The following is a 24,965-nucleotide window of genomic DNA, read 5'->3' as shown; positions in this document are numbered from 1 at the left end:
GTCGTCCAGTGATGAGGGGAACTTCCCAAAGAGCCAAAATTGCTTCAAGAAACGTTTTGATGGAAAACGAATCTGTAGGCATGCTGACAATGCCGAAACGGTCTCACTACTGCAGTAGGAGCAGCGCACATAGTGTGACGATGCAATACGTCGTTTTGCCAATGTCATCCCCACCAGTAACACCTTGAGCAGACATCTCCACATGAAAACTTTTTGCTTCAAAGGAAGACCATTCTTTCGTATACAGCATAGGCACCGAGTCCACCATCTGAGAGGTTTATCAATTCTCCAAAGCCGATTGGCATGTTGCTTTATCCACGACGGGGGAATCAATAGTCCTCCATAGGTCTTTGCTACTATTATTTCCTTCATAGGAATGGCAGTGTAACCAGTCTCTTGTCGATCTAGTTTCCAATCATCCAGAAGATTCTACATCTCTAGCATGGGAGCAGGCAAGAAGGGTTGAAGCAACTCTTGCATTCTATGCCAAATTGGCCGAGAGTGCATGCCCAAACCATAGCCTATTGGCCAACGAAAAAGACATAAAAGAACCAACTGGTTGTAGAACATCCTACACATGTTTGACTCTTTTACAGGCAAGAAAGTATGCCTTTCTGGGTTCAACCACTGCAAGGGGCATTTGAAACATACGACTCCAATGCACACTTTCCAACGCCATGTTGTTGCCCACCGGAGGAGGTCTCCCCGACCAACACATATATTGCAGGATCTCTTGCTAATTTGTGATCAGATCGTTGAAAAAAGGGCTGCCAAGAATTGTACCTTTGAAACAGCCTGTGATGATAAAGTCCCATATAGTGGTCTCCCGATTGCCAAATACATCAGCCTGCACCTTGGTGCACATTTCACCCAACATTTTCGTCCATGGTTGCAGTTGGGCGGCAAAAGTTTGGAGCATGGCAGCTTTCCTTGCAATCAGGTGATAATGAATGTTTAGGATGTTGAATTTTAGGAGATCATACCAGCCCAAATTTCAAAAGGCAAAGTGATTTTTTATTAGTGTGGGTTTTCCATAGACATTCCATAGCTTGTGACATAAAAGCATCCAAATCCTTTTTGTTCCATGCTAGAAGTGGTAAGTAAAACTATATGTACGCCATAATAATCGATTGAACAATTCTCAGGCGAACATGCAAAGGCCATGTTGAGAGCTTCCAATAATGTAGCTTTTGTTGTATGCGATGCATCACTCATTGGGTTTCATCTTTGAGCGAAATAGACCAGCCTATGGGATAGCCCTGGTGTCGTATGATTTGTCTTGGTGACAAAATATTCCCTGGCCACAAAATGTCATGCCAATCCGTATCATTCAAAGGCAAGAGATTTGACTTGCAAAAATTAATTTGCAACCCAGCAGCTAATCCATACAAATCCAAAGCATCCATAATGGATCGCAGGTCCAACTCAGCTTTTCGGGGGGGGGAAAAAGAGTCATCTGCATACGCTTGAGCGACAAAATGCTTTCCATCAAGTAGCTGCAGCCCATGCAAACGTCCCACAGCAATGAGTTTATCCATATACAATAATAATGGATGTGTAGCAACAATGGCATAAAGTAATGCACTAAGGGGCCAACCTTATTGTATTGATCTACCAAGTATCCAGGAGCGAGACAGATCACCACTAAGAATGCATCTAGCAATGCTATCCTTATACAACCAATATATAACATTACTCATCTTAGGACCGAACCCCATTTTTCTCATTACTTGAGCAATGTATTCCCAATGCACCGTATCAAAAGCCTTGGCAATATCTACTTGCATGATTAGCACATCCTGTTTGGTGTACTCCGCATATTCAATCCCAATGTGGGCATTTGCAATATTATCATTAATCTTCCTACACGGTACAAAACCATACTGAGCCAGATGGAGACCCGCATGGAGACCCGCATAAAGGACACCTTTCAACCGATTGACCAACATTTTAATTATGAGCTTATATATAACAAGCATCAATGTTATCGGACGCCAATCACCAAGAGACTCACACAGTTGCTTTTTCAAGGCCAACTTAACCAAGCCTTCCTTCCACGAGATGGGAGTAGCTGAATCTCCCAACAGTGATTAACCGTGTAAGGGATTGTATCCTTGGGTTGATCCCAATAGGTATGAAAGAATTCCACTATGAGTCCATCCCATCCTGGGGATTTCCATGTGCCAAGAGATTTTAATGCATCATCAAGTTCCCCTTGCAAGAAAGGCATATCCATGCTAAGAGCATCTTCAGGCAACACTATGGTAGTCACTTCATCCAACAACACATTTTTAGCTGCAACCTCACGTTGAGAGCATCTAGTTTCTTAACCCGAGCAATAAATTTCTTCTGTGAGGTGACTGGATGCATGCAAACCTTTGGATGAGCAGCCCTTATCCTCAAAGGATTTTTGACGCGCACGGATTTGCCATTTCTGTAATTTTCTATGGTCATTTTGAGTGATGCAATTCCGGGCTACCAAAAGATCAAGCATCTCAAATTCTTGTAGTGGTCTTCGCTAACATAATTGAGAGTACTCATGATTTTTTTCTTTTGCATTTGCTACCTGCTGTCTTTGCTCACCTAGATAGTGTCGTCCATATCATGCAATAATTTGCTACATTCACATTACAAAAGAATGCCATGCTACATCCATATCTTCACATTCTTGAGGGAGCAAAAGGGCAGATTGAATGCTTTACCATGTCAACAAACTGTTGGTGCCCCAAATAGCTTTTGTTAACAATAAGAAGTTTTTGCATAGGCAGTCTACATGCATACGTATTCATACCAAAATAGAGTCCCAACCAAAGGGGTGCATGATCCGAAAGGGTCATCGAGTGGTCCACCCACATGTCACATGTGAAGTTATCATGCGTGTCAACATTTAGCTAGTACCACTGGTCTAATATCCCCCAATACTGAGAATGTGCATTATGATGGAAAGTATAGCCTTTGTCATGAGGTTTGGACAATACCTAGATATTAGAAGCATTGATGCAAGATAGCATTTAGCCCATGAGCTGTGTTCCATATTCAGCATGCCCGATCTATGCGTTGTGTTATCATCATAATTTGGAGCATTGTTAAAATCTCCCCAAAGAAAAGCATTGCGTAGCCATGGATAAGTTTCCCTTTGCATTTGCAGACACATCATTAGACACTCTATTGGATGTAGGCAAATCAAACTGCAGTATTGTCAGTGGGCATTTCGCAAACACATGACTAAACTTGTGACATCTATAGCAGGCACGTGCAAATACACCCCATTTGAGTTCAAAATACTTAGCACCCATGTTCATATTCTCAACCTCTATAGCAATAGAGGGAATAATAGGCTTATCTGTGTCCCGCAAGATATAAAATCTATCGCGATTCCCTGTTTGACAAGGAAGACAAAATACCTTGCCAAGAGAGGCAGCAATGAAAGGGAGATCTTTCTGCATATATTCAATGCTCTCAGTTCTAGTTTATGTGTAGGCCAAGTATATCCAAGCAAATGATCGAGTTGATCTCCTATCGTCAGAGGTTGAGGTGTGGGGAGTCTAGGTTGTATAAAAATGGGGGGGAGATGATCCATCTGCAATCCATTCAACTACCTACGAGTACCATACATGCTTTGGCAAGGGTAGCGGTTGTTGTCTCTGAGAGATGGCCTCTCTCCCCCACTTCCTCTCCCTCCCATGATATAGCTGCACAGAAGATTCTAGTGCTAGCCGAGGGAGATAGTCTTTGTCGAGAGAGTATACATGCTGAATGTAAATAATGGTCTGATTTGTGACTGGGACTACCCCAAACTTTGCATGTATTATGTCGGCATAACAACATCGGCACCTACAGCCTCTCAATACTGGTGGTCAGACAGTTGATGTTAAATACCATCACTTTCGTTTTACCCAAATTGACCATAAGGTTTCTCTAATAGTGTTGCATATCTCTCTCTCAAGACCACTAGGTGCATGCACTCAGCCCGTTACTACCTCATATAGTGCTACATCTCTCCTGAGAAAACACAAGTGCACGCACTTAGCTCATTACTACCCCATAAACTCACATCACAACCCAAATTGATCATGTGGTAAACGGAGCTCTTGCAACTGTCCAATGAACCGGGAAGAACCAAATCAAAAGCTTTGCTAAAAGCAGTAATACACATGCTTCCGTCGTGATTGTGCTTCCTCTATGAGAGCTCGTAGAATATGCAGTCCAATGTGGAGGAATGTCTGCTGAAGCCTACCTGACCAATTGCCACGTGACCCAAATACTTTGCCACCAAACTGATTATGTCCTCAAGCACCACCCATAGATCTTGATCATACTATGACCAATCATAAGTCCTATAGTTATTGGGAACCGAGCGGTATCCCGCTTTATGAATGTGAACGATGCTCTATAAGCGGGCAGCCTTCAAATAGTGCTCTGCTAAATAAGCTTGCAAAAATGGGAGCTAAACATGGTGTCCATGTGTAAGTATTGCGCTCATAAATCCTCATGATCTGTTGCCCTCCTATTATGCGACTTCTTTAGGGCCCTGGTGACATTCGTAGTGTTAAAAAGATGGGATGATATGGGCATGAAGATGTGTGTCGTCTATGGCACAGGCTGATCCGGCACATCATATAGATGCCTTGCATATGCCCATGTACAGAGTGCTCCACTCATAAATCCTCATGATCTCTTGCCCTCCCATTACGTAACTTCTTTAGGGCCCTGGTGACATTTGTAGTGTTGAAACGATGGGATGATGTGGGCCTACAAGAGGTATAGACTGATCCGGCACATCATATAGACGCTTCGCATATGCCTCCCATATGACAGAATCTGTGATGGTGGGGATTTTCTTCTCATCAAAAATGTGCCAAGCCTTTGAATTGTCCTCACTCAAGAAGAGCTGATACAAGCCCTCTTCTTGCACCAGATGAGTCGGTCAAAGCTACACTGTATCTTGCGTATTGTGATAAGAGGGGCAATCCGGCGGTCCGGCACTCATCATGATACCATGAATTCTAGGGCTGAGAACCCACTGGTAGGTTGGCCATAGAACGTGGGGTGTGGGGGAAGCTGGCATGAGCGGAGTTCTGGATGACAGAGGAGATTTGGGTGGTGAGAGGTAGTGATATTCAATGGTCCTCATATACATGATCAAGCTCATGGCGAAAGTGGATGGGAGTGTAGGTGGTGGCGGAAGGTGTAGGTGTGAGAGTCAAAACAGGGCAAGAGATTGTACACGAGAGAGATGCATGGTTGGCCAAAATGGGTGGGGGTGGGATGGTGAAATTCAAGATCTGTGGTATAAGAGCAAGAGATCCCACCAGGCTTGTCCACCCCGCATGTGGGAAGGATGTAAGGTTGTCTGGCCATCTTGTCATCCTATTGTATATAACCAGTTCAAGCATCCCCCCATCTCTAGGAAGTGCTTACCATAAGCTGTGACACCCCCTTCATCTTTGTTGCTCCTCTGTAATCCCATTTCAGGCAAATCAATCTCTGACAATCTGACGACATCATCATGGAAAACATACATTTGCACTTGCATGCCTGCTGTCCAAGCATTAAAGGCCCCTAGTAACAGTATGCCCCCTTGCTGGGAGAAGTCTGCAATGTCAACAAATATGGGGACTCCCCACGTTTTATCTCACTGCGTACGTATCTTGTGACATCAGGTCGCCCTCTTTCAGGGCTTTGGTGAGTTTCTATATAAAAGACCACATCTCTATCTGTATATGTCTCTTTAAACCCCCTATGTCTGACCAAAGAGTTTCTATATAAAAGACCACATCTCTATCTGTATATGTCTCTTTAAACCCCTATGTCTGACCAAAGAGTTCCATTACGATTCCAAACTGCCATTTCCAAGCCATCTTTGGTCTCGTCACAATCAATAAAGCACCATCACAATGACCTGAGAGAGAGAGAGAGAGAGAGAGAGAGAGAGAGAGAGAGAGAGAGCATCACAATCGATAAAGCACCATCACAATGATCTGAGATGTTTGGCTTAAGTCATTGCTCAGCTTATATACTGGCTGCTCCTTAGTCCCTGACACTTCAAATTGTGGTGAGACTGTACTATCTAAACATGAATATCTGTGAGGAAGGATTGGCTAACCCCTTAAATGTTGCATAAGTCAAAATTTTGAACTGCTTTAACAAGCCATCTTGAGTAGGAAGAAAAACTTGATGGCCCTTCAGCAGTAAACATTGAATATATAAGACCTATGGGCAGATGCTCAGGCACTAGTATTATAACACAAGGATAAATAAGGTCATAGCAAAGGTTCAGCAAACCAAAGCCGTGAAATATTTATCCTGCCTGGTCTGATCTTTAATGAAGAGGTTGCATCTGCAAAGACGACAACCAGTAAGCAACTTTTGGCAATTGAAAAACTCAATAAAAGTTACCCCAATGACATAAGAATGCTACAAGAAGTGACTTACAAATTACCGAAGAGCTGCATGAAATGATCTTCTACACTGCGTGTACCAATCCTTGGAATAATAAACCTACCCAGTACCAGCTGCAGCTGTGCTCTCAGCCTCAGCCTCTTCTTTTGCAAGCTCTTCAATTATTAATCGTTGCCGTCGAGACAAGTTTCTGCACCAGATATAGAAAAGTCTAGTAAGAAATCCACATGATTATCCTTGTGGTTGTTAAAGCATCGGCAATAAAATTACAATCATGAAGAAAGCCAGTTATAGCCTAGCTTACCTGGGCATCTCTACACGAATATTGACCAATTGATCACCTGGAACTTTGTGGGGAGTCTTGATTCCTGCTTACAATCAAAACATAGTCCCTCATTGCTTCGGTCACCCAAATCCCTGTTTCTTCTTTAGTTTTCTTCTTCTTCTTTTTGGGGGGGTTGGCGGGGTTTACCAAGAGAATATAACACGTGGTGTATGGAAGCAACACTCACAAGAAGGATCATTCACAGGACAAAACTTAAACTCAAGTTGCACAAAAAACATAGATGGAGCACAATAGCATATTGTATGGAAGCAACACTCACAAGAAGGATCATTCACAGGACAAAACTTAAACTCAAGTTGCACAAAAAACATAGATGGAGCACAATAGCATATTGTTGTTGTCCTAGGGTGTGCTAGGGTGCAATAATAGGTAGCACTTGCCAAATCTATCTAACCATCTCTGCACCATCAAGCCTCCTAGGTCACCATACCAAGTGGACACAAGGATGTTTAGTGCCCGAGTTGCTTAGCCATAGCTGCTACTCGTAATGGGGACCATGCATACATGACCCAGCCAGTATGCCCGCAAGAAATTACATTATGAAATGGAGCACTGATATCACAAAGGAAAGGGGTGTAACATGCACCTATGCAGAAGCATTTCTGAAATAACATGCAATCACACTTGCTGAAAACTGAATATGCACAGAGATTAGGGATTAGAAGATATGCAATAACACAATATTGGGTCCAAATTACCCTCTCACGGGCCCCCACCACTGGCCGGTGTATTTGCTTGATTTATTGCAAGAGTATGAAGAGGTACGATGATTGAAAGTGCTGTCCACAGAATTGCACAGGCACCCTTTACTGCCCCTCCCTTTGGTCCACTGTCCCAAACTGGTCCATCTTGAAGGGTGCCCATGGGCTTTCCACAGCCATGCTCCCAAAAATGACCATTATTAGTAGCCATGTAAGTGCATGGATTTCACGCATGGCCAGACCTAACTGCCCAGAACTTGGACAAGGACTTGACACTGACTTAGCCTTCCTAGGCACCTGACCGATTGCACAACCATTACAACTTGCAAAGAGGGTTACAAAAGACTTGTGCCACAAGAACAACCGAACCAAACCCTAAAGACCTAGATGGCGCTTGGCGATTGTCCCTTGACTAGGGGATAACATGCTCAAGGCTCATCAAAAAAGGGATCCTCTGTCCTAGATGAAAAACAATGTCCACATAGCACCCTAGGACAAACGGTGCACGTGTAATGTACCTAGAGCTAATCCTCGGATTAGCAAGCCTAATTCAGCACGGTTAGGGGGCCCTGGGATTAGGGGATAGTAGGCAAATTAGTAGATAGCAAGCAGATATAGTGGGCTAAGTTCAGAATTAATAAAACTATGCTACAGGCTATCTATAGTAGGTTCCACGCCTCTCTAACCAAGATCTCTTAAACACAATCCAACACAAGATTAGAGAAAACCAAATAAAAGGAGAGCATGCAAGCTCACCACCCAACCATAGGATCGGTACTTCGTCCTCCCCCAAGCCTGGCTTGGGACTAAGGTTACACTCTGCAGACACATGCCAATCAGCACTAGTGTCCCATACCACTAGTGTCTCCTCACAGGGGCCCTCGGCAAGACTATCTGCGATCTACCATGTCCACTACAGCAGTAGAAACTCTAGTCAAGGCACACAAACATGAAAAGTGCACCGCACAACTAACTATCAAATAGTGACCCAAGGCATTACTTATATAGTGATAACTGCCACTATAAATAGCTAACCTGCTATAGATATCCAATAGGCTAGTTTATTAATTTTGAACCTTGACCCACTGTATCTGTCTACTATCTCCTAATCCTAGGCCTCCCTAACTTGGATTAGGCTTGCTAATCAGAGGATTAGGTCTAGGTACATAACATAATTCCCCTCCTCAGACGTTTCCACTCTTGGAAACAACATCTGAGAAAGAAAATTGGGGAATCTATGCTATATACTAGCAAATGTCTCCCAAGTTGAGTCCTCCTTTGCCCTATCTTTCCACTTAATTTTATACTCAGGGATCAACTTATTTCTAAATTGCCTTTCCTTGAAATCAATCATAGCTTTTGGTTCATGTGGAACATAGGCCAATTCCTCAACCTCAACAAGTTCATGAGGAGTCACAATGCTATCCTCAGCTCCCAGCATCTATTTCAGTCTACTGACATGAAAGACTGGATGAACTGTCACATTCTGAGGTAGTTCTAGTTTATAGGCTACCTCTCCGATCTTTTTAAGGATCCGAAAAGGTCCACAATACCTAGGGGATAACTTCCCAACCTTCCTCGTCCATAATGTCTGAGAACTCTTGGGTATTTGCAAGTACACCAACATTCCCTCGATGAACGTTGTCTATCAGCATAAAACCGTGCTCTATACCGAGCACTCCTGATAGAATCTCTAGCTTTGGCTAACTTCTCCAGCATATCTGCCAAGAATTCCCTAGCTGCATCATTTTGAATACCCTCAAGATCCATAGCTACCGGATGTAGGTTGGTAACTGTACGTTAGCATAAATGGGTTGTAACCAGTGGCCGCATGCATAGCACTGCTATGGCCAAACTCAACCATCAAGATGTACCTCCCCAGTCTGATGGTCGCTTGGAGACGTATGCATGAAGCATATCCTCCAAAACTTGCCCGTCGAATTAAGGATGATCACAGGAACTTAAACTTGGCTTGGTCTCAAATTTCTAGAAGACTAGCTGCCAGAAGTGTCCTGTAAACTTCGTGTCCCTATCACTCACTATGTCACAAGGTAAACCATATAACCTGAAAAGCTGCTCAACAAATTGCTATGCCAATTCACGATGTTTTCCTTGTGGATAAAAACCTTGCCATCTTTGTTGATCTGTCTACCACCACCCAAATGGCATCATGCCCCCTGCAAGTGCTTGGTAAACCGGTGATAAGTCCACGGAAATACTCTCCCATTTACTACAAGGGATCCCTAGAGGATGTAATAGTCCTCTAGTCCTAAGGTACTTAACCTTATTTACCTGACACTCACGACACTTAACCATAGTCTTGGACTTCTGCCCTCATCTTGGGTCAATAAAACATATGTTTTACCAAGTCATAAGTTCATTGTACCCCCAGATGACCTACTGTAGGAGTGTCGTGACAATCATAAAGGATCCTCCTCCTAATGTCAGCACTATCCAGCATGCAATCTCTATTGTTTCAGAACAACAATCCGTTCAGAATAAGATACTGACCTCCAACCACCTTGACAGGTGGAATGATCCCTAAGCTCTGGTCTGTAATCATGGAGCTCCTGCCTGGACCTATTGCCAAAACCGACGAAAATATCTATCGGTCTCACATAGCCCTCTCAGGGAATCATAAAGGTCAGCCTAAATCTCGATGAAACTCAAAAGATTCACCTTCCCAATCTGACTCAATGCATCTACAACCCTGTTCAAGCTAAGCTTTCGGTACCGAATTTTCATGTCAAAATCTTGTAGCAATAATAACCTGAGGCATCACTTATATAGTGATAAGTGCCGCTATAAATAGCTAACCTGCTATAGATAGCCAATAGCCTAGTTTTATTAATTCTGAACCTTAGCCCACACGTATCTACCTACTATCTCCTAATCCTAGGGCCCCCCAGCCTTGCTAGATTATGCTTGCTAATCCGAGGATTAGCTCCAGGTACATAACAACACGTGACATTTCCTCCTACTTAAGTTGATGGTAGGATTTGGAGAGCTTCCAAGTAGTCCACCAACAATGCCGGGTATTGCTCGAAGAAGTCCTCGTTCAACCACACCGCTTCATGTGTACCACGGTACTTAAACTTCGTCAGGAATTGGCGCTTCTTGTGACCAGAACTATGCTTGAAATGGTGCAGAACTTATTGCTCCATTTCCAACACATCCGCTTCATCAAGAATGTATGGATGATCTTCATCAACTATCTCCTTTGAGAGTCGGTCCCTAAAACACCTTCAACAAAGTAACATGAAGCATAATATGCATAGTTCAACTAGGCGGTAACCGAAGTTGCATAAAGACGTCATTTATCCTTTTAATGATGGGAAAAAGGACCAAAACTGCGAAAAGACACTTTGGGCAATGCTTGCCCACTTGCTTGAGCCTCTGCTTCACAATTCAAAGATATATGCAATGACATGTCACGCCTACCCTTGGTTGCCTGGTGTGTGTAGACCTATTGCGCCTTGGCCAAATGCAGCTTTATTGAATAAAAAATTTCAGCATATGACTCAGTCACCTTGTTAGCCTCAGGTACCTTTGAGCACGATCTCGTCAAGAAGGCCTCCCAGAAGTGGCCTCGTAAGGTGTCCCACCAATAAATGAAGAATACGAGTTGTAAGAACTGCTTGAACCAATGGCAAAAAGATCTCCCACTTACCTTGTTGGTCGTTCACGTAGCATTTTAGGATATCAAATGCCAACTGATTGTAAATCTCTGCCTGACCATCTCTTTGTGTGTGGAATGCATTGGTAAAATGAACCTTAGTACCCAAATTGTAAAACAAATCATGCCAAAAATGCGAAGCAAATTTAGCATCTCTATCACAATGGCCCTAGGCAAACCACAAACTGGGCACCAATGCCTAACAAACAATCGGGCAACATCCTCAGCAGTGACATTGACCTTGCAAGGAATCAGCATGACAAACTTGCTAAAGCGATCAACTATAGTCAAGCATGTCATGTTCCTACTGCACTGGGGGAAGGCTTGTGACAAAGTCCATGGATATGTCATGAAATGGACCGTCCAAACTCCGCAAAGGTTATAACATCCCCTCTTTTCACATCTCGACTAAGTTTCACCTACATGGGCAGCCCAGTGGAGATTGCACACTCATGTGTAATCACTTTTACTAGACTAGTCTTCTCGATGAGCCATTTTGCAAAGGCTAGATTGATGCGCGGGTATGCTTCTCTCGCTCCCAAGGAGAGAGAGTGCTTCCAATCCCATTTCTAGGAGCCGAGGACCAAGATGTGGCTATTTGACACCTTTGTTAAGCTTTTAGTTTAATTAAACATTATTAAACATAATTAAAGATCTTAATAGTTAAATACTAGAGCATTATTAAACATAATTAAAGATCTTAATAGTTAAATACTAGAGTAAATAGGAGTCAGAGAGAAAAAAGTTGTGTTGTGTTGCATTGAGACACTAGGCCGCCTTAAATAGGGCCTCAAGAGTTACAAATGAAGAGACACATCCCTCACGAAATTGAATCGAAGTGCTCTACCCTATCCAAGCAGTTCAATGCACATGGGTACCAGAAAAGAAAAGAATTTGCAGATTTCCTAGGCTCTAATACCAACTGTAGAACACGGGTGCCTATGTGCTAGGGTTTTCTAGAGCTAGAAAGAAGAGTGCAATAGAATCACACATACAACACACAAGTCCTAAACTACTATTCTCTATTATGTACAAGAAAGAAGTAATACAACTAAAATTCAAGTAGAAGATGTGGCTCAGAATGAAGACATCAAATCATTGCCCTGTGACCTACTGTACACTCCTAGCTAGCACTTCGCCTACAGATAAACCCTCTATGAAGTCCAACATTGAGGAAAGAAAATGGATATAATGATTTGGCTACCCATGTATTTATATGTACCAATGCTCCTAGTTGGCCAGTAGTATTGATGTCAGTCACATATACCCGATTGCCACATCATCAATGTGCCACATCACTACCACCACATCATCACTGCCATGTGTCACATGTGCTGTCTAACTTTGCCTGTCGGCTGCTATGTGATGTCCAGTTGTGCCTTGCACACTCGTAGGTGTGTCACACAACTCACCAACATTCTCCACACATCTACATCATCCCCATCCTCAAAGCTGGAGATCCACTTGATCCTAATAACTACACGACAATCAGGATTGGCCACACATTGGCCAAACTTTGTGGATGGGTGCAAGAGGCAGAGCTTGGTTCATTTGTAAATAGGGATGCAAAGCGTTAGGACAGGCAGGATTTTGGAGGAGCTACTCTCATGCCACCTCCCTCACTGCCCTCCAACTGGAAATCACCCAGGCAAGATCTTCCGAGAGTCACCTACAACAGGAGGTCACCACACTGCAGGAACAACTCTCCCAGGAGTAGACCATTGAGATCCCCCTTTGCCAACAGGTTGCACACGGAATCACACTCCACACACTTCATGGCCCAAACGGTGCACCTACTTGCACGGTGGGGGGGGGGGGGGGGGGGGGGGGACTGCCAAGGGACCCCGAACCGATCAATCAATCAATCTGTCAGTTTAGTGAATGAATGCAATCGTTCTTGTTCTTCGTTGTCTCCGTAACTATGTGTGTCTCTTCCCTTCAAGTGGTTTCTACTGAAGTGTTGTCTTGCCAATCGCATGTTGTCATTGTCTCTTGGGTGCACATCGAGCATAATGTCTTGCCAATGTGTGTGAGTGCGTAGTGGAGTGGGGCAGTGTAGCCACACGTCTCCCTAGCCAAGCAGCAACTCCTAGAGGCATACTGCCACATAGTGAACCCGTGACACAGTCAGTATCTCAACCCCAGTGTGCCAGGCAGCAAGGTCTGCTACATCACTCCAGTGAGATAGTTTTGATTTGTTCTATTTTATTTTTTGTTCCATGATGAGATATGCCATGGAAAATATTGTATCAAATTAGTCTTATAGGCCCATTGGGTCTTTAGTAGATGCTTGATATATCTTTCTTTCTCTCTCATGGCATGAAGCCTTGTAGCCTGGGTGTAACCCTAAGTTTGGAGAAAAATGCCTAGCTTTCCCTCTCTTTGCGCTGCCCCCCTCTCTTCGAAACCCTATTTTCTGCTTTCTGTCTCTCCACGCTGCCTTTCTCTCTCTTTGCACTGCCTTTCTCTCTCCTAGAAACCCTCATTCGCAGCTTTCTCTCTTTGCTGCCCATTTCTCTCTTTTTTCTCCCTTCTTCCTGTTTCTCTCTTCGCTGCTCCTTATTCTCCCTCTTTTGTGCTGCCCACCTTCCCCTCTTTCCTCTGTGCACAGTGCAGCCCAGGTCATCGTCTTTGTTCAAGACCATGACTCGCTCCACCAAGTGGAACGGCCTACAGGGCAAGCTGAAAGACATTCTAGGACCAGTCCTAGACCAGTCATGGGGTGTAAGACTCTGTTGATGATAATCCACAGATGGCCCAATGCTGCTACATGTGCTTCTTCAAGATGATAAAACAGTAGCATAATATATGCAAGTTACAGAAAAAAACAAACACACCTTTCCCTCTCAAACAAAGCTTTTGGCCTGGCTGTGTTCCTGGACGAACCTGCAATAGACACGATCCAATCAACTAATGTTTTTGTGTGCAATACGAGATCGCCTACTGCCTTCTGAACTCAATGAGAAGTGAGACTAGAACAACGAAAATGGTCTTACTCTTGATGATGTTAGGTTTTGCAATTTACATGCATACATACATATATCATGCATGCATGCATGCATGAGAAAATTATGTACCTTCAACACTGCATGTCCAGTCAAAGTGGGTACTTGAACTGTTCCACCGAGTATAGCCTACACCAATAGAAAATCAATGTGCCATACACTCAAATCATCCTTGACAACACAGAGATCTATTCAAATGATCAAATCAGTCAAATACCTGAGTAAAGCTTACAGAAGAATCCACGTGAATATCTGATCCTTGTCTTCGGAAAACAGGATCCGGCAGAACCTGTTTAAGTATCAGCAGCAGTTTAAAATCCAAGTAACTGGATAACCGAATCAGAGATAATTAAGTTCTAAAGTGTTAAGGTACTTGTTTAACTTACCTCTAATTTTACAAACAAATCTCCGGGTGCATGTCCACGGGGACCAGCTCCACCTTCACCAGTAAGCCTGATGACTTCTCCGTTTTTCACTCCTGTTTTGTTTGGAAACAGTGTTACATCCCTAGCTATAATTTCAACAATAATGGATGAGGAGAAGCATACCACTTCAATGACGTGATACTCTTGTTCTAACTTCACATACCAGGGGGGAAGTCAACTTCCAACTCTTTAAGCTTCGTTACTGTTCCCGCACCATTGCAAGTCTTGCAATTATCCTAAAATGATAAGACAAACCAGTCAGTCATTAGCTAAACTAAAGAGCCATCATTAATCTTAACGAGAAAAAGTGCAAGCTTGTGATAAATACTACAAACTTGTTACCTTCACGACTTGGCCCTCGCCTCCACATGTTGAACATGCCGTGTCCACAGAAAAGAAACCCGTGTTTAAGTATGTCTGCAAAATGGGGGGAGAAACTCAGCCGTTTAATCATTGAGAAACAAAATTCTAAACAAATTTTAAAAACCAATCATATCAGAATTGCGTGTTTCAGTATAACAAACCCTTCCGCTTCCCTTGCATGCTCTACAAACTTGAGGCTTGGCCCCTGGAGGAGCTCCAGTACCCTCTGTAAGTCAAAAGCAAACCTTTAAAATCTCTCTGAAAAAACCTACACAATTAACATAAAAATAAACCCATTGTTCAAGAAGAACGTCCTGAGACATACTGCAATTCCTGCATCGCATTGCTGTGTTGTATTGTAGCTTCTTTGTGCAGCCCTTCACAGATTCCATGAATGAAAGTTGCACCTGCATGTAAACATCAGAATATGAGATAAATGATTTGCATTGAATACAATGTATATAAGTACATATGTATAGATGCATGCATGCATGTGTGCATGATGTATGCATGCTTGCACACATACATGTACGTTGGTATGCATGTATGTATGTATGTATGCAGGTAAGTAGGTAGGTCGTTGGGCAGGTATGCATGTAGTTAATTTGTATGTATTTATGTGTATGCATGCATGCATGTAGGTATATATGTATGTATGTGTGTATGTATGTATCCATGTAGGTATATATGTATGTATGCATGCATGTATGCATGTACACATTCAGGTAGGTAGGTGGGTAAATAGGTACATATATATGTATGGATATATTTGAAACTCAACTCTCTAACAATTTACCGGTAATTCAACATTCTCAGATGCGTCAGGATCAACACCATCCTTCATGAACTGCAACCATTATGTTAGAGATTCTTAGCAACAAATTTTGAACAGAAACTTCAAAGACGAACACAGCTGATTTTAAAAAATGAATAAGACTAATACTAAGCAGAAAACATATCAATTGTACAAATGCATCATTGACCATCCATGAGGTGTCATGTATATATCCAAGAACCATCCTACTTACAAGTGGGCCATGCCCTGCCTACTTGTGAACAAGGATTGAAGATACTCATAGCCCAGTCCTAGGCAATCTATGTGCTTGCATAGCATCTCTTCCACCATTGCACAACTTTGACTTAGTTGTTATGTTTAATTTGACTATTACATGGAAAATTTTATCTTTTACAGCAGCAAAAGCTGCAATTCAAAAACCAAAAAATAATAAGGAACCGAGTATCTTACATTCACTAAGATGAAAAGTTGCAAAATATGTCAAGTGGGCAAACAGAGGCTGGCACACAAGAGGGGATTGGGGGGAGAGGGGGAGAGAGAGAGAAGGAAAGAAAGAAAGTTATATTAACGTCTACGGAAGACCCCAAGGGCCTATGAGACCAAAAGTAATACAATGGTACCATGGATATACCGAGCCATGGAAAACTGAAAGAAAAAGTAAAATGAAAACATCTCACAGCACATGTGATCAGTTGATGATCCTGTGTAGAGTGAGATATGTTGTGACCAGCTAATGACGATACCCGCCTCGGCCAGAACCGATCTGATGGTGGAGTGAATGTCAGGCCTCTGTAATGGGAGCGTGACATGTCAACGGAGAACCTCACGAATCTGTCTCTGTGTGGTGGAGGGTCCTGATGCTCTGGGTCGGGGACGTTTGGCTCACAGAATGGATCGAGCTCTCTCGCTAAGAACTCCTCTAGGGCATGGAGCTAGAGCATGGATACGGGTGGTGGGCTCTGATGTCGTAGTAGAGGAATTGTTGTGGGCAGTGGATTCCGATGTGGATGTATGTACCACAAAGAAATCTGTGATGGCTCTCTATGAGGTGTCCTGTTGGAGCCGGGGCTCTCTCTTAGCATGCTGCCTCAACACTACATCCCTGTGTCGTCTGAGCTCCATCAAGTACATGCCCAAACACCTCTGATTCTCAAACTGTATCACCTGTGTGAGTGGTCTAAATCCCTCTCGGAAGAGGCAGTGGAATCTCCCCCGTATCTCATAGTAAGCCGGGCAGCTGAGCATATAATGGGCCTCATCCTCTACTGCTCTTGTGATGCAAACTGTGCATGTCCACTCCTCATGTGGGATATCCTCAGCTCTGCCAGTCTCTACTCTGAGGTGGTGGGAGGATACCCTGAGTTGGCGGATCGTGATACACATGGCATGTGACATGTGTATTTGTATGTATCCCGGGATCTTAAAGAATCCATCCTCGAAGAGTCTCAAGAAGTGATCTCTATAGAACTCACACTTCTTACCAATCTCTGACAGAGACACCCATGTCTGGTGTATGTGTAGCCTGAGTAGATCTAACTGGATGATCCGGTTAATCTCCTGACGTGAGAGATCAAGGTATGGGGAATCCAAGCTATACTGAAACCAGAGGGAGACGGTCCATCTATATGCCATGTGCATGAAACCATTCGACTACCTCAGAGTACCATGCATGTGTCGGTAATGGTGGTGGCCGTGTCGCTGAGGAGGGGGGCAGTCCAGCTCGTCTCAATCACTCCATCTCCCTCTCACGGTATAATTGCATAGAGGACTCTAGTGCTAGTCGTGGGAGGCGATCTCTGTCAAGCGTGTATACATGCTAAATATAAGTGACAATCTGAAAAAGGGCATCTGTAACCAGTGGGGCCACCCCAAACTCTACATGTAGAATGTCATGTGGTACAAATGGCTTACTCCTAATCATGCATGACAACATCATCACCTGTAGCCTCTCTATGCTCCTCCACTGATCCTTCCCTAGACCTAGCCCCCAAAAGGCTGCACCATACATAGCCGCTCGTCAAACTAGAGTATCAATGTAACTCGCGGGGGGTGCCCGGGGGACTAGCGCCTTTGACACACTTGTTGATACCATCAATGCATATTAAAACATTTAAACATGGCCACAGCCTTAACACATATCCATCATCACTTTGCATAAAACATAAAGCTGGACAAAACATCCACAAATGCTGAAAATGGAGCTTGCACATGTGACACCCCATAGAGGCCAGAATGGGCCGACCCCCCCCTTGGAGTATTTTATTACCCAAGGAGAATAATATCATGTACAAGCTTTGAGGGCCTTACTCTCCCCACGGGAGATGCCTTGAGAATAATATCATGTACAAGCTTTGAGGGCCTTACTCTCCCCACGGGAGATGCCAGATTATCCATATACAAATGCCATAACACAGCCCAACACGCAACCAAGCCGGAACATAGGCTGTAGAAATGCCGAGCCAACAACATAATCCATATACCTCCGTGTGGGTACTGATTCTTCCCCAAAAACCACGGGTCTTCATGCAATAGAGCTGGTACAGCAAGTACAACTCTCCATTCAGCCGGTACAGTAGGTACAATGGCTAGTACAGCCGGTACAATAGCTGGTACAACATGTACAATGGCTGGTATAGCAAGTACAAATGCTGGTACAGCATGTACAGTGACTAGTACAGCAGATACAATGGCTGGTACAACAAGTACGATAGCTACTATAGCCGGTACAATGGCTGGTACAACCGGTACAACAAGTACAAGGACTGATACAGCTAGAACAGTGGCTGGTACAGCAGGTACAAGGGCTGGTACAACAAGTACAATGGCTAGAAATCATAATAAATGATTAAATACCCTTGCCTTCAATATTTCTTTGCGATGGAAGCCTCCAAAACAGTCCCCAACAGCCGGTATTCTTCATGGGCAGCCTTCAAGAGAGAAATGAAATGAAATGAAATGATATATTAACGTCCTCAAAAGGCCAAAATGACCTATGAGACCAAAAAGGTTACAACAATAGGTGGATCTGATACAATGTCTGTGTAAGAAAAGCTAAAACAACTAAACAACTAACTGAAACTGAAACAACAACTATGAGGAAAAGTAAGGTAAGCATCATATACATCACTATCCAAAGATGTGTCTCATCGGTCGATGGCAGACATCCTCAATGTCCTCCATGGTGAGTACTCTGACTGGACGTCTCCCATGCCATGCTAGTATGGTCCTGATGCTCTATTGTAGTCTCCGTCGGTGTTGGGATGGGCCTCTCATCTTGGGGCGCATGGACCGCCCCAGCTCTATAGCCCGATCAATCAATGTACCTCTGGTGCAGCTATACTCTCGGGCTAGCTGCAATGCCTGCTGGCCTGACTGCTCAATCTCTGGTCGAAAGAAGTCTGTAATCTGCCTCTGTAGGTGTCTCTCCCTCTCTGATCCCCTCTCTCTCAAGAGACCCTCTCTATGTCTCCGCAGCTCCACCAAGTATAATCCGAGGCATCTCTGATCCTCGTATCTCATGACTCTAGAAAGTGGTCCGAAACCCTCTCTGAACAGGTAGTGAAAACGGCCTCGTATCTCATAATATACTGGACAGTGACATATGTAATGTAACTCTGTCTTTGGCTCCATGTGGCACAACTGACAAATCCTGGCCTCAGCTGGTACTCCTCTGAATCTGCCAGTCTCAATCTCTAGCTGGTGTGAGGATGTGCGCATTTGACCAATAGCACACCGTACCCCATGAGAAAGATGAGTATCCATGTACCTGGGTCTAATCACAAACCCATCCTTCGTGAGCTGGAGAAGATGATCTCTATAGAAAGCCATCTTCGTACCAAGCTCGTGTAGGCTGTATCCATGTTCTCCTAGTGTCCAGCTGAGTCAAGTCCTGCCTGATAAGTTTGGTAATCTCTGCCCGTGTGAGAGAGAGGGAGGGTGCATCCAGGGAGTACTGAAATGGAGGTAGCCTGTCCATACTAAAGCCATCCAGTTGGAACTAAGTTGTCATCTGTGCATACCAACATGATCCGTCTCCCTGTGATGCCAACTGTCGTGAAGACTCCAGGGCTAAGCGAGCATATATGTCTCTAGGGAGAGCCCAAGTGCTATGTATAAAGGAGACTGATCGAGTGAGTGCCTCTACTACCAATGGGGATTCAGCTGAAACCGATCCCGTCAAGTGGGAATAGACTCCGTTGGACACCCACACGCGTAAATAGCACAACTTAAATATCACAATATGAATGGACAACTCAACAACAACTAAAAACTGAAATGAAATGAAATGATGATCAATGGACACCAGCACTGGGGCCGGAACGGGCCGACCCCCCCCCTCAATATATGATATATTATTGGGAGTATTTAAGTGATACAATGCTCCATGGGTTCAATGAACCAAATGATGTCCATGTACAACTGAGATGAATACAGTTACCAAACAAGAGACTTGAAGTAGACGTTCGAAGGAGAGCGATCCAATTGAAGAAGACTAATCTCTACGGTCCTGTGCCTTCACTGGAATCCGCAGAGAGCGCCCCACTGGTGTTCCAGGAACACGCACAAACAGGCACTCCCGTACTAACGCCTAGCTCTCCCGATCTCAGCACCCATGGACCATGGTTCTCCAGAAGCTTTGACTACCCGGCACCGAACGGGTGTTAGCAGCAAAGGGTGTCCCTTGTAAGATTTACACCAAAGACCTTTGCTTAAATCTCAATCCACTTACCTTGTAAAATAATGGATATGGCCTTCGGAAGTACTAGGCACCCACGTATGAAAGGAGAAGTCTCTATTACTACTGTTGCTGCCAGCCCGCAAGTGAGAGAGTCGCCTGTAGCTCGCTAGTGGGAGAACAAGTATCAGAGGCGCCTGAGTGCAATTGCATAGGGGCTAGAGAAGGACACTTGGGCACAGCCGCCTGCGGGCAAAATAAGGAGGGCCTGTGCGCAGCCGTCTGCAAGCAAGAGAGGGTGGCGCCTGGGCACAGCCGCTTGTGGGCAAGCGACGGAGGAGACCTGTGCGCAGCCGTCTGTGGGTAGCCAGATGAAGAGGTCGCTTGTTCCCAGCCGTCAAGTGGCAGTCGCCAGGCAAAGCAAGAGAGAGATGGAATCCACGTAGCCGCCTGCAAGTTAAACAGCCGCCTGTAAAGGAGAGGGATGGAAGGACCTGCGCACAGTCACCTGCAAGGCAAGAGGACAACCGCCTGCAGAGCAAGATCAAGAGAGACCTGTGCCCAAGAGTAAGCAGAGTCGCCTGTGGGTCGAATCAGAACTTGGGTGCAGCCGTCTTGTGGGTAAACGATGGAGAGGTCGCGTGGCGGCCAGATGAGAGAGAAGGTGGCCATGCATAGCCGCTTTTATGCAAGAGAAGTATTACCCCTGATTTGCATGGAGGGGCACATGACCAACAGCTGGCCGGCCCACCTTGATTGCATGGAAGCGGCCAGCTCCACGTTCCCAAGGGGGGTGGGTAGGTGGCCATGCACCCACCCCCACACACAAGATTTAGGGAGGAGTTCTCTCCCCACCATGGCCCATTCGTGGGTGCCCACCCTTCTAAAGGTACCATGAAATATTGGGAAGGGTGCCCACTCATTAATGAGTGTGAAACTGCAACCTTATAAAAACAAAGGTTAGAAAGAATGCTATGAAATAAACAAATGCAATACACTTACCACCTGTTCACACGCAACAAAACTCGTCAGAAGACAAAGCAAACTTCACGACTCACTGACAGGCGTCCCCGCTCAGTAAGTGGCACGTCAAACAAGCAAACACAAGAATACAAGTCACGCGAAAACAGTTCCAAACATGCAAAACATGAATGCGTGTGCAAACAGTATCATGGATATAATCTCCCGTTCATGGAACAAGTACTAAACATTCCTATCGGGCACAATAATGGCATGACAGAAAGTATAAATCTCGGTCTTCCTATGGAGTGACAGTCCCATAGGTAAGACACAGATCCAGGCATGAGCCTCCCTATGGAGTGACAGTCCCATAGCCAAGACACGGCACAAATACTCTCTCTTCCATGGCGTGACAATCCCATGGATAGAACACAGTCCAGGTCATACACGGGTGGCACCAGTCTGGCTCCCGTCCATGTTATGCAAAAATACTGGCCCCTTCACATGAGACACCGGCCTGGCCTCAAGTGAACGAGACACATATCTAGAGGTGGACCAAATGGTCGGCCAATTGGTGACATCCCCCCGGGCTTCTAAAGAGTTGTCCTCAACTGAAAAGCCTCAAGATATGCCTGCAACAACTGTGGGTAGTCAATAAAATAATCCTCGTTTATCCACTTTGCATCAATGGGTAAATAATTCTTGAACTTCACAAGGTATCTCCTGGAAAGCTTTCCTGCAAGTAGCTTTCTCTCCTTGTGAAAGACAATCTGTTCTGGCTGGAGAATCTCCTCAAGCTCATCAATCTCTAGCAGATCTTCTGTGACAAGCTCCTCAGGATCTGGCCCGACATACTTCCGCAAAAGACTCACATGAAATGCATTGTGAATCTTCCAATGACTAGGTAAAGCAAGCCTGTATGACACTTAATTGATCTTTTGAATCACCTTGAAGGGTCCATAATAGCGAGGAGAAAGCTTAGGATATGATCCTTCTCGTCCTGGCCTCTTCCGAAGCCTAGCTTTCTCAAATTTCAACAAAACCCAATCACCTTCTTTGACTTGCATGTCCCTTCTATGCTTGTCAGCAACCATTTTATGCAATGGCTGTCCGTACCTGAGCAAAGGCTACATCCAAGTCACGAACATACTCATCAGCTGCGAAAATCTCATCCTTTGTACGAAGGATGGGTGGCAAGACCACTCTGCCATAAATAATCTCAAACAGGGCCTTTCCTGTGGAGGCATGGATCGTATTGTTGTAGGCAAACTCAACAAGTGGAAGATACTTCTCCCATGCAGTCTTTTGATCTGCCACATAACACTTCAACAAATCCAACACGGCTGAATTTGCAGCTTCACTTTGGCCATCCGTTTGGGGATGATAAGCTGATGAAAACTCAAGTTTAGTGCCCATGTTATCAAATAAAGCCCTCCAGAAAAGGCTCGTAGTCCTGGGATCTCTATTCCCAACAATGGATTTAGGCATACCATGATGCTTGAAAATATTAGCAAGAAAAAGCTTCACTATATGATCAACTTTAATGGTTTTCTTGATGGGCAAGAAATGAGCTTGCTTGCTAAACCTGTCCACAATGGTCCAAATAGCATCATTCCCATGCTGGGATTTAGGCAAGTCCATAATAAAATCCATAGTAATACTTTCCCATGGCTGCGAAGGAATAGGTAATGGCTGAAGCAAACCTGGAGGTTTTTGCGTGTCAAATTTCACTTTTTGGCAAGTAATACATGCACGTACATATGCCTCAATGTCATGCTTGGCCAAAAGAAATATCTCTCAATCATGCGTGTAGTAGGCATGATACCTCTATGACCAGCATAAGGTGGAGCATGACATTCGTCCATAACCTTTGGACGCATATCCTTCACCACACATAAGCAGTTATCCTTCATAAGATAACCCTCTTTGATCACATAAGAGGCATGTGAGTGACCAGCCATCAAATCAGTCCATATATGGCAAAAATCAGCATCCAAATGATACAAATCTCGCATAGCAGATAAGTCCCCATGAGAGGCCACTGAAACTGCAGCCACATAAGGCCTCCTGGATAATGCATTTGCCAACACATTTTTCTTTCCCGAAGTATGCACAATCTGAAAATGAAACATGGAAAGAAAGTTTGCCATTCTCATCTGCTTCTCCGAAAGCTTTGTTTGAGATAGAAAGTATCTCAAGCTTTGATGATCTGTCTTGACTACAAATTCAACCCCAAGAAGATAATGTTTCCATATCTTTAAGGCATGAATTACAGCCAAGAGCTCTTTCTCATAGATATCCATATGAAGCTCAGCATCATGCAAACGACGGCTCTCATATGCAACTGCATGCCCTTCTTGATTTAGGACAACTCCTATACAGTCGCCACAAGCATCACATTCCACTATGAATGACCTTTGTAAGTCGGGGACAATCAATACGGGTCCACATATGATAGCATGCTTGAGTTGCAAGAAGGTATCCTGTTCTTTTGGAGTCCATTTGAAAGTGGTTTTCTTCTTTGTGAGATCATGTAGAGGGGTGGCTATCATAGCAAAATGCCTTATGAAACGCCTATAGTATGAACATAATCCCAGAAAACTACGTACTTGATGTACATTTTGCAACTCTGGCCAATTCCGAATGGTTTCTATCTTTGCAGGATCCATTGTTACTCCATCCTTGGATACAATGTGACCCCTGAAAGAAAGAACTCAATTTTCTTGGCATTAATGAAAAGTTTATGCTTCCGCAACTCTTCGAACACTGTGACCAAATGAGTTCTATGTTCCTGCTCATTCTTGGAGAAAACCAAGATGTCATCAAAGAATACACCTGTGAATTTGCGATGGGGTCGGAATATCCTATCCATCATACGATTGAATGTGGCGGGAGCATTGGTGAGACCAAAAGACATCACCAAAAATTTATATAATCCAAAAGCTGTCCTGAATGCAATTTTGTGGACATCTTGTGGCACCACTCGTATTTGGTGATAACCACTCTTCAAATCAAGACGGCTGAAACAAGCCAAGCCATCAAGCTTATCCAAAATTTCATCAATACGCGGGATTGGGAATCTATTCTTGATGGTGAGCTTATTTAAAGCTCTATAATCCACACACATGCGGAATGACCCATCTTTCGTTTAAACAAGAAGCACGAGAGAGCAATAAGGTGAGGAACTTGGCTGAACCAACCCTTTCTCTAAAAGCCCATTTACCTGCTTCATCCTCGGGCCTTTGGGGAGCTAATTCACCTAGCAATGCATCAGTAAAACAAATGTTGAATGCATGAAGAAAATTCAGCCTATCGTGAGTCAAAGCATCCACATTTTGATGACTTGGGTCAATGCTATCACGAACAAAAACCAAGTACACAGAAAGACTCTTTTTCATTGCTTTATTAATTTGGATGTGAGATACAAGTGGGATAGAATCCCCTTCCTTGCCGGCATCAATGATATGCATGCGGCCTCTATGCATAAAAGAAATCATGTTTGTCTTGTACTCTTTGCAGGGCTCAAGCCTATGATGCCATGGCTTACCAAGCAATACATCACATCCATTAAGTGGTGCAACCAAGAAATGCTCATGATCAAGGTAACCCTAGATAT

At 44.1% G+C, this 24,965-nt stretch overlaps 1 protein-coding gene across 5 annotated transcripts in view; it reads right to left on the bottom strand.

Annotated features, from left to right (window-relative positions):
- Positions 1-5,956: 5,956 nt before the first annotated feature.
- Positions 5,957-24,965, bottom strand: part of LOC147634149 (chaperone protein dnaJ GFA2, mitochondrial-like) — a 79,105-nt gene continuing 60,096 nt past the window's right edge. For 3 of the 5 annotated variants that reach the window (XM_086805276.1, XM_086805277.1, XM_086805278.1), the window contains 12 exons: positions 15,715-15,765; positions 15,244-15,325; positions 15,080-15,144; positions 14,898-14,972; positions 14,719-14,791; positions 14,517-14,608; positions 14,348-14,419; positions 14,203-14,259; positions 13,963-14,011; positions 6,707-6,770; positions 6,506-6,592; positions 5,957-6,340 (listed from right to left, as the gene is read on the bottom strand). In XM_086805276.1, the coding sequence (XP_086661402.1) occupies positions 6,277-6,340; positions 6,506-6,592; positions 6,707-6,770; positions 13,963-14,011; positions 14,203-14,259; positions 14,348-14,419; positions 14,517-14,608; positions 14,719-14,791; positions 14,898-14,972; positions 15,080-15,144; positions 15,244-15,325; positions 15,715-15,765 (831 nt within the window). In that variant the 3' untranslated portion in view covers positions 5,957-6,276. Of the gene's footprint in view, positions 6,341-6,435; positions 6,593-6,706; positions 6,771-13,962; positions 14,012-14,202; positions 14,260-14,347; positions 14,420-14,516; positions 14,609-14,718; positions 14,792-14,897; positions 14,973-15,079; positions 15,145-15,243; positions 15,326-15,714; positions 15,766-24,965 lie in introns of all 5 variants that reach the window. The other 2 variants (XR_015266987.1, XR_015266988.1) reach the window with 2 other exon arrangements.

Source organism: Cibotium barometz, chromosome 11, assembly GCF_041138505.1.
Source record: "Cibotium barometz isolate CiBa-2024 chromosome 11, ASM4113850v1, whole genome shotgun sequence".
NCBI lineage: Eukaryota > Viridiplantae > Streptophyta > Polypodiopsida > Cyatheales > Cibotiaceae > Cibotium > Cibotium barometz.
Note: the sequence above shows the minus strand (reverse complement) of the source record. Positions and strands in the feature narration are given on the sequence as shown.